The sequence below is a fragment of the Microtus pennsylvanicus genome, chromosome 11 (assembly GCF_037038515.1).
Source record: "Microtus pennsylvanicus isolate mMicPen1 chromosome 11, mMicPen1.hap1, whole genome shotgun sequence".
Lineage (NCBI taxonomy): Eukaryota > Metazoa > Chordata > Mammalia > Rodentia > Cricetidae > Microtus > Microtus pennsylvanicus.
In genome coordinates, this window is record NC_134589.1 from 39,322,161 (window position 1) to 39,332,084 (window position 9,924).

The following is a 9,924-nucleotide window of genomic DNA, read 5'->3' on the forward strand; positions in this document are numbered from 1 at the left end:
AAATGCAAATGACTGATAAACATGCATGTGCATAGATACAAATATTCAACAACTGTAGCCAACAAGGAAATGCAAATCAAAACTGCACTGAGATTTCTCTTAGCCCAATAAGAAAGTCTAAGACAAAAACAAAACAAAAAATACCAAGTGCTGGAGTACATATGAGGAAAGGGGAACACTTAGTCACTGCTGGTGGGAGTGCAAACTGGGGCAGCCACTGTGCAAATGAGTGTGGAGGTTCTTCCAAAGACTAGAAATTGGTCTGTCATGTGACCCAACCATACCACTGTATACAACTCTGCCAACTGTACCCTAGGAAGCATCTACCCCAAGTACTCTCTAAACTACTGTAGAGATACGTGTTCTTTGAGTTCATGGCTGCTCTATTTACAGTATTCAGGAACTGAAAACAACTTACTTGTTCACCGGCTGATTATGGATAATAAAAATGTGGCATATTTAATAATGACTATTATTCAACTGTAAAGGAAAACAAAACTATGAATTAATAGGGAAATAGATGGAACTGGAAACAATCATCCTGAGTGAGGTAACGCAGATATAGACATCACTCTCTTTCATATCTGGATGCTAGTTTTAAATCTTTAGATATATTTTGTTTTGTTTGGAATACACGTAGAAGCTCATAAACTATGAAGGAGCCTTAAAGAGGGTTTTGAAGAGAAGAGATACAGAATGAAGTTATATAAAGAGGGTAAGAGAAAGATGGAGCAGTATTGGTCAACTTGGGTGGGAGACAGAAGGTCAGGGTAGAGAAGGGAGAATAGGGAAGGGTAAATGATACTGAAGACTTTTTGAAAACGTTGTAAGAAATGTAGAATGTTCCTATAAATATACACTTACACATAGAAAAAAAGTTTAAATGGGATCACTGTATAACACAGGGACAATGCCCCTACTAGGCACTACAGGCTGATAAATAAAAAGATCCAGTGTGGGAACGGGTTTCTAGTTTTTGGGTTGTTGGCCAGTGTAATCATATAAGCCCCCAGATATTACAGGCTATTGTCAATGCTCTTGGTTCCTCTCCTAAACCTGACAGCAAAATTCTATTGCTGGAGACACCACATACTTCAGTTGCAAGACATGGAGAAGTCACACTAGTGCTGACTGGGGATTCTCATCCCTACTAGCTGGATTGCACAGTGTTGAGAGGTCCTAAGTATGCTACTGGAGGAGGAAAGTAACCATGAATCTCCTAGAGCTACAGTAATGCTGGTTTAGCCAGATGTGTCAGGTACAATAGAGGCATGAATATTATAGGAACAACCAGATACTTTCTGTTTGGATTTAAGACACACTCCATAAGCTGGAATTCATGCCCCCACACACAAATATATGCATGTGCACAGACCCACATACAGCTTAGAGAGGCATTCCAAAAACAGCAATATTAAAAATTGGCTACAGATTTTACTGTTTTGTTACTTTTAGATATTTTAGGAACAGATTGACTTTGTTCCATAAACAAAGAAAATAAAAGATTTAGAAAAACCAAGCATGCTCTTTTCGTTTTATTGCACAAGATTAAAAAAAACAAAAAGACAGGGTTCTTTGCTAGGATTTAAAAAAAATTATCAAAATGCTTTCAAGTTTGAGTTAATGCAGTTAATCATAAGACCATCTGGAATGCTAAACGGCAGCTTTTAAACATTGTCTCTTTTCTTGAGTTAGATATTGTGCCATCAGCTAAACCTCCTGTAAAGCTGGTTAACTGGTTAGACTGTGAGTGTGGAGAGGTTGGAATGCTGACAAATGAACAAACTCAGTGCTCTAGAAAAACAGGAGCAGATTGTGTTGAAATATACAAAGGACATCCGAAAAAGTAGCATTTTAATAACCTATTCAGATTAAATCAGTGGACCATGAGCTGTATCAAGGGATATCCAAGAGTAGACAGAATTCATCCACATCCATCCAAGAAGTCATTGTTGGGGCATGAAAACATGGGCCATGGAGAGCATCTGAAGCTTGGCCCTGTGTGTCAGGGTTAAGGTCTCCTGGAAACCCCAGGCATGAAGGGGCTGTGGAGAGAAGGCTGAGGCTTAGTACCATGTGTAAGAGTTGTGGACCTTGACGAGGTCAGAGAGTGACAGCTGGTTCCAGTTTCAGTGAGGACACCAAGAGTTCCCAGGACCATGGAATGACCACCAAGCTTAGCAGCAGTTGTGGAATGGAGCCAACTTGTGGCTACCGGACATTCTGTGTTTGCTGCAGATGGCCGAGCTGCCCACATCCTTAGGTGCTCAGAAGATCATGAATGAGTTCCTGATGTCAGATATTGAGATATTTATAATGTTGAATTTTTGTTTATTTTGATTTGATTTTAATTGTTCAAGGATTCTTTTCTCTAGGAACAAGACAATAGATAACTTAATTTGGATTTTAAATTAACTTCAAGTTAAGAAACATTAAACTTTTAAAGATACACTGTCAGAACTTTTTTAAAAGATTATATTACTTTTACAGTTTTACCTTGTTTTATATTATGGTTTTAATATTTAATCTTGGGGACAAACAAGAAAGGAAAGGTCATGTCAAAGTAGACTAAGGGTGTACTTGGTAGCTACCTCTGTTGTCAACTTCACACTTAGCAAGAGAGAACCTCAACTTGTGGTCATGTCTGAGAGACATTTTCTTCATTGATAACTGATGAACAAGGAGGATCCAGCTCACTGTGATTGGTGTCATAACTAGAGGGTGGGCCTGGGCTGTATGAGAAAGGTAGCTGAGCTGGCCAGGGTAAGAAAACAAGCAAATGTGTTCCTCCATGGTCTATGCTTCAGTCCTTGCCTTTAGTTCCTGCTGTGGCTTCTCTCAGTGATGGACTTTAACCTACTTCCCAAATTGACTTTGTTTAGTGTTTATTATTTGAACAGAACATGTAGAACATGTTCTTTTCTTAGGCTGTCTAAGCCATACTTGTGCTATGGCCTTGCTTGGAAAGGCTGTAGAAACTTTAGGAGACTGACGAGTCTTGCAGGTGGATGTACGTGACTGGGGCAGGCTATGAGGCTTTGTAGCCAGGCTCACTTCTTCACTCTGTGCTTCCAGGCTGTCAAGGCAATCTGCAGGCCAGCCTCATTATCCTCCAACCATGCCTACTTCACCTTCACGAACTCTCTATTCTCTTAAATGCTAGAACAAAACAAACCGTTCATCCCTTAAGACGTGTTTGTCAATGCCTTGTGCTTGAATAGCACTTTTCTTAGGGTATTTTGTCCCAAAAAAGTAACTAAGACACTCACCTATACTTTCTCCAATATTGCCTTCTCAAAGTTATACAGTTTTGAATTTTAAGCAGTAGATAGACTTATATCTATGTTTTGTAAAAACTAGGCCTGTATCTAAGTTAATTATCTTCTTTACAGTTCTTACATTCACTATTGGTCTATTTGTTGACAGTTCTATCCTTTAGTCCTTGAATTGTCCCTGCTACTTTTCAGTGACAATTTGTGTGTTTCTGTTTCTGCACCATTGATATAATTTCTATTATACCCTCAGTCCCACGGTGTCTTTATGTCTGTGGCTGTGTGGTAAGTCTCGATGGCAGGTAATGTGAGTCCTCTGACTTTATTTTTCAGTGTCGTGTTAACTCATCTGGGTATTTTGCCTCTGTGTAAACTTTAGAACCGGTTTGTCACTATCCATCAAAGAACTTGGTTGGATTTTGTCTGAAATTGTGTCTGAAGAGGTCATCGGGGGAAGAGCTCAGAGGCTGACAGTATTGAGTCCCCACCTGTTAACACAAAGATCTATCTTGCCATTGACTGGAGTTCTTTCTTCTTTCACAGCAATTTTTAGCTATTCTTATAAATAGTGTACATTTTTCCTTAGACTGAGTCCTATGTAGTTGCTTTTTGGTGCTAATATAAATGATATCGTATCATTAATTTCGGTTTGGGATGTTCATTATTGATATACAGTAAGGCTATTTTATCTTAGACATTAGAATTGTGCTCTTTGACTTTTGTGTGCAAGTGTGTATGTGTGTGTATATAATGTGTTTGTATGTGATATTTATGGGTATGTTTATGCATGTTGGGAAACAATGGTTGGATACCCATATAAAGACAAGAGATTGAAGCTGTGTATCTTCTTCATTTCCTGTCCTATTATTTTAGGCATGGTTCCTCCCACCCAAGCCTGGATCTTGCTGGTTTTGGTAGACTGACTAGCCAGCACGGCTCCATAATATACCCATTGTCTCCTATCTTTGCATTGGCTTTGCTTTAAATTGCTGATTGCTTTAAATGTTGGAATTGTGGGATCCAAACTGGGGGTCTCATTTTTGAGCACCAAATGCTTTACCCACCAATATATTTTCTTTGTCAATTCTGAAATCCTTCTTTGACCATGAACTATTTATAAGAGTTTACTTTTTGTGTCTGTTATTGATTCTCTGCATTGGTCAATCATGCTTTATTTTTAAAGGCAGCTTGGCTTCCTCCTTCCATCTATGTGTCTCACTGTTTTCCTGTCCATGAGTCACGCAGACTTCCACTGATGCACACTGCAGTGGTGAGAGCGAGTGTCCTTGCTCTGCTAGGCTCAGTCTGGAGAGAACAGCATCTGTAGTGAGTGTGGAATCCACTACAGGTCATTGCAGATGTTTATTTGGTATAAGATGCTTCCTTCTGTTCCAACTGTGTTGGGAAGTGTTTTTGGTTTTAGATCCATGATGGTTATGCACTCTTGTTAAATGCTTTTCAGTGTGACCTCTTGTCCTTCAGCTGATTACTGTGAAAGGTTACAGCAATGAATGTTTCCATATGTGCGTGTGTGTGTTTGTGTGTCTGTATATATACTTGTGTATACATATGTGTATACACTTGTGTGTGTGCTCGTGTATGTACCTGTATGTATCTTCCATTGGTGCTTGCTAATGCATGTATGGTTGTTCTCACCTGTGGGTTTGTGTGTGGTTAGTTTGACATTGTGACCTCTTCCTCAATCACTTCTGCACCTCATTTTTTTGTGTCAGATTACCTTCCATGAGCCTGGAGATGGCCATTTCAGCTGGACTAAGTGACTAGGGAGGGTACACCTGACTCATGCTTTTCTTCTCTGTGATATATTACGTGGCTTCTGATAGGTCGGGAAGAGGAAACAGATGACAGAATTGACTCTTCTTACTTGTAACCTCTGCATAGCATGTCTCTGCCTTTGGGGATCTTCCTGGCCTCAGAGAGTGAATTTGCAAGTATTCCTTCTGCTTTTAAGCTTTGGAACCAGTTGTTAAGCATGGGCATCATTCACAGCTTCAGTGCTCAATAGAATTCATTGGTATAATCTGCTGGGAGAGGCTGTGCTTTCAGCATTGGAAGGCTATTATTTACGCAATTTATGTAATGGATAAAGACATATCTTGATTATTCCCACTTCCCTATGTGATTTTTTGACAGAGTGTGTATTTCAAGAAATTGAATGGCTTTTTCTATGCTTTCGAGTTCTAGACCAGCAGTTTTTAATAATCTTTTATTCTCCCTGATTCGGTCTTGGCAAGCTCAGTAGTAGACTTATCTCTTCTAGCATTTCTGACAATAGTAATTGGTGCCTTTGGACATTTCATGTGGCTGTCCTAGAGGAAGGTTTGCTGTCTTCTTGTTCTTTTCAAAGACCCAACTTTGAACTCACTGATTTTTCTCTAGTATTTATTTATACTCTTGTTTTACTTTTACTTTTCTGCCTGGTTTAGGTTTATCTTGTATACAGACATGCGCAAACACATATACCACACATAAATACATGGCTGGAGGAGAAAGAATGCCGGGGAGAGTATTTCTTCCCTTTAAATGGATGCTCATGAGTTCTCAGGCCTTAGGGACTCAGGACAAAAATTACTTCTATTATTTCTCTTCCTGTGAGTGCTGTGCTTCTATGTCCAGGTGACGATACTAGTGTTCATGCTATGTTGTTAGGGCCTTCTCTTTTGACTTGTAAAGGGAGGAGCCTTACTCTCTTCAAAGAGCATACACATTCAACACAAATAGCTAGGGCTATATTCCAGTATGAATCTCGAAGGAGCACAGACATTCAGACCACAACACTACTAAATTAATTCTGAGTCCAAGAACAGCCAGCCCTTACGCACCTGCTGTGTGAGGCTATAAGGGATGAATTCATTTTTAGGGTTCTTTGTTTCCCTTCTACAGCATTCCACACAGCATTGCTCTCTTGGCCTTGCTATTTCTGATTTCACCCTTGCTGGCACCCATCTTAGACTGTTGAGGTCTTCCTGTGCCATTACAGTGGCTGCTCCTAGGCCCTTCCTTCCTCATGGCATCCTGTGCTCAGACCTGACAACTCCTCTTTTTACTGCCTCTCAGTGTGTCCTTGTCCTTACCCTGTGAGACCACTTACTGAGTTCGTACTGGTTTCCCATCCTGCAGTCAAGAGTCCCTGCAATATGGCTACAACCTTTCATTTCCAATGCCTACCACCAGTTCCTCCAGTTTTGGGGCATGCAGCTATCTAGATTCCTTTCTCGGGCTCACTATGCTCCCCTCTTTCCTGGGGAACTCAGAAGGACACTGTGCATTTGTGGTCTATCATGCCTACAGCAGGTATGTCGGAGAGTCATCCTCATAGGAAATTCCCAGTAGATGTAGGACATAGATGGCTAGCTTTCCTTGTTGCTTTTTGTCAGTCTTAACATGCTGACCACTCTGGGCTTCAGAATTTATTACATGGCAAAGGTCTGAGAGAAAAGTCTCTAGACTGTTGCATGAAGCCATAAAGGGACACTGTGAAAAGGTGGTTATGGTGAGAAAAAATAGGCTTAGAGAAGCTAATGAATGAGGGCAGCTGATGGGAGGGCTTGAGCCAGAGGACTAGAGGGGACTGGCATGTCCTGCCACATTCTTCTAGAACCTTAGCTGAGTCTAGCCTAGCCACAAGACATTCCTGCAGGGTGATCCTACACCCTGTTACCTGTTGCTGGGGGTTTTCCCTTTCTGCTTAACATGACCACAAATTAGAATAATGTATTTAAAACACATATGTATTTTTCTTTGAAAACCCCACAGCCTTATATTAACACTGAATACAGCAATAGGAAACATACCCTACATTCAATGTAACACCAGTTCCCCAAGAATACCAAAGCTTTTTTATGGTTGATGCATCATGGGTGGATCAAACAATCCCACAGACGGAGAACCCTGACATGTTAATAATTTAACTGTGTTTATATAAAAATAAACACACAAGTTATAAATTAAATTCAGTTTATTTGTTCAAAGCATAACTGAAATATCAATAAATGTTACTTAAGCATGTCTATGTTTTAACTTGCTATATCATCTCTATTGTTATGTCATAGTGAATTACTATCACACTGCCCATGGGGAAAGGTTAGGGAGAGTACAGAAGATTTCCCTGGGGCTCTCAGCCAAGAAAAGAAGGTTCATGGATGCTGAGTTTGAGACTTCTGATCCAAGTTCTTTATGGCCTTTTCAACCCACTTCTCCTTGGGGTCAGTACAGATCTCCTTATCCAGTATGGTTCTGAAGCTGTTGGGAGAGGGTGTGGTAGGGTTAGGCAAAGTGCTCTCAGGGCATGATTGCCCCATTGGTCCTCAGACCTCTTCCACTCATCCATAGATGGAGAGTCAGGAGAGAAGATTGATAATGGTGTAAGAAAGAAGATGTAGGAAGAAGCCCCGTTCTTGCTCTGCTAGCTCAATTGTTCCAATCTCCTGGATAAATGAATTGGGTGTAATCTCTTCAAACTGATTGATATTAATGGATTCTCTAATTGGCTTAGTTTCCCTAGGTGAGGAAAGGACCAGGTGGGTAAGCTGTTCTATTTGTTTGACTCATGACCATGAGTCCAGACTTCTCTCTCCCTTTGTCCTCAGATAGGAAACTAGCCCGTGGTGCTGGGCATGGCCTACTTACACCACAGCTTCCCAGGGACACTGGGTGCTGGTGATTCTGCTGTAGCTCTTCAGCCTCTTCATGGGGATCTTCTTAGCCTTTTCAAAACAGCATGTGACTGGGATGTGCACCACATCTGAAAATAATTTTATAAAGAGAGAGTTAGGAAACACTGCAAGGTGCTCTCACAAGGGATGGAGAAGACTGTCCCTACGAGTCACGGCTCCTGAGTTCTATATCTAGTGCCCAATCACAGTATATTGCAGAATACGACCTAGCAATTGACTGTGTATGGAAAAGAAATCTCATCATTTTCTGACAAAGGAAAGTGATGCTGTCCATCACGTTGATTCTGTGAGCCTAGAGCCAAAGTACTTTTAGGCTAAGAAGCCTCTCCAGTATCCACATATGGCTGCTCTTCTGGAAGCCACCTGGACTAAGACTCCAAAATTCTTTAAGCCATCATTGTCACTCTTCTATTGCTCCAGATGTTTGTTTTACCTACAGGTCAAAACTTCTGGGCCACCTCCCCAAACTAGGTTAGAGCAATATCTGTTGTACGTGCATGCAGCATCTTGTCGTGAGACATCACAGTGTCTGGCCTCAGTACTCTGAGCACTTGGTTCTGGTTTTAGCTATCTGTGGCACAATGGTTCTATCTAAGTCTCCTGTAGTCCCAGTCTCTCCATCTTAAAACTGCCGTTCATGCTGCAGCTCTGGGATATCTTGTGCTCAGATGTTAGTGCCCACTAAACCATTACCTTGGGAAAGAAGATTCCTTACCTGTCTCAGCCAGCTCTCCTGGGCTGACAGTGACAGCTATGAGCAGCAGGCCCAGAAGCACCGCAGAGATCTTCATGTTAAAGACAAGGACTTTGGAGTGAAGGCCGGAGTCGTCTGGGTTGGTTTAGCTCTTCTAGTCTGGAGGTTCCACCTGCCTTTTATAGGAAGCAGGGAGCCAGATGAGCGGAAGATGTGGGCTTCTCTGAATTGGCATTAGATTATAAGGTGATTATCTGGAAGCCAGAAGGAAGCTCAGTATGTAGCGTCATTTGCCAAATTAGACTGTGAAGTAGAAACTGAAATATAAGCATGTAGGGCCAGCAACATGGAGGAAGTGATACCATTGGATAAGGGATTCTGTTTTCTTTGAAATGGAAAAATATCTATATGGAAGGAAGAATAGAAACTAAGGTTATTCTGGAGTAAAGAGAGGTCAGTGTTCCCCTTGGAGGCTGCTAGGAGGCTGGAATAGGCTCAGTCTTTGCCTCTGGCTCCTTTTACTCTAGAATGCTGCGATCCTTGGGCAGGTGGGCTCCTCAGAGCCCAAATGCGCTCCACAGGACTCTGAAAAAAAATGTCAAGCCTGAAATTCTTCTCTTCTGCTTCCTCCTATTTTCTTTTCTTGTTACTAAGAATTTTGCATGTTAACCTTGGCCTTGCACAAGGATAGATATTGCACATATTCTCACTGAACTGAAGCCATACCGCTACCCTTTGTAGGTATTTTGTTGTTGTTGTTTGGTTTTTGAGATGAGGATTAAGTTGGTAGGACAGGCTAGACCAGAATTTACCCTGTCCTCAGGGTGTCTTTGTTCTGTGGTTCTCCCATAGCAGCCTGGCAAATTGCTTTCCTACATCTGTATCAGCCTGCAAGTCCTGGAGAACTGGGCAGCATGTGCTAATCCTGCAGGAGAAGGCATCCTGCAGTGGCGTAGCTGTCCACATCACAGAGATTTCTGTTTCCTTGAAGAATCCTTGGTATGTGTGTGGCCTTTTGTTTGGGGACCTCAACTCACAATCACCCTATTGGTAATACACCCTGATAAATGTGTGTTGAGGCCAAATAATGTCATGCCCAGCAATGCTAGAAAGTCTCATACCTAGGATCTGCCTTAGGCAAGGATCAGAAGGCAAGAAGAATATCTTCAGGTGAGGACATAGTTGGTAAAGCCACTCAGGAAGAAATTCCTGGTTTATAACCAACATATTGGCCATCATATGCTAATGGCTAATATTTTAT

General features: G+C 41.4%; 1 protein-coding gene across 1 annotated transcript; it reads right to left on the reverse strand.

Moving 5' to 3' along the window:
- Positions 1-7,233: 7,233 nt before the first annotated feature.
- Positions 7,234-8,930, reverse strand: LOC142831881 (C-C motif chemokine 12-like). Its single transcript, XM_075942303.1, has 3 exons — positions 8,685-8,930; positions 7,923-8,037; positions 7,234-7,535 (listed from the first exon to the last, which is right to left on the reverse strand). Exons 1-3 carry the CDS (start codon positions 8,758-8,760, stop codon positions 7,430-7,432), a joined length of 297 nt encoding a protein of 98 aa, XP_075798418.1. The 5' UTR covers positions 8,761-8,930; the 3' UTR covers positions 7,234-7,429.
- Between the last annotated feature and the right edge of the window lie 994 nt (positions 8,931-9,924).

Coding starts and splice junctions, on each gene's coding strand:
- LOC142831881 (XM_075942303.1), bottom strand. CDS start 8,760: ATGAAGATCTCTGCGGTGCTTCTGGGCCTGCTGCTCATAGCTGTCACT. Junction 8,038..8,684: donor AGGAGAGCTGGCTGAGACAG/GTAAGGAATCTT, acceptor AATTATTTTCAG/ATGTGGTGCACATCCCAGTC. Junction 7,536..7,922: donor TGTCCCTGGGAAGCTGTGGT/GTAAGTAGGCCA, acceptor CTCTCCCAACAG/CTTCAGAACCATACTGGATA.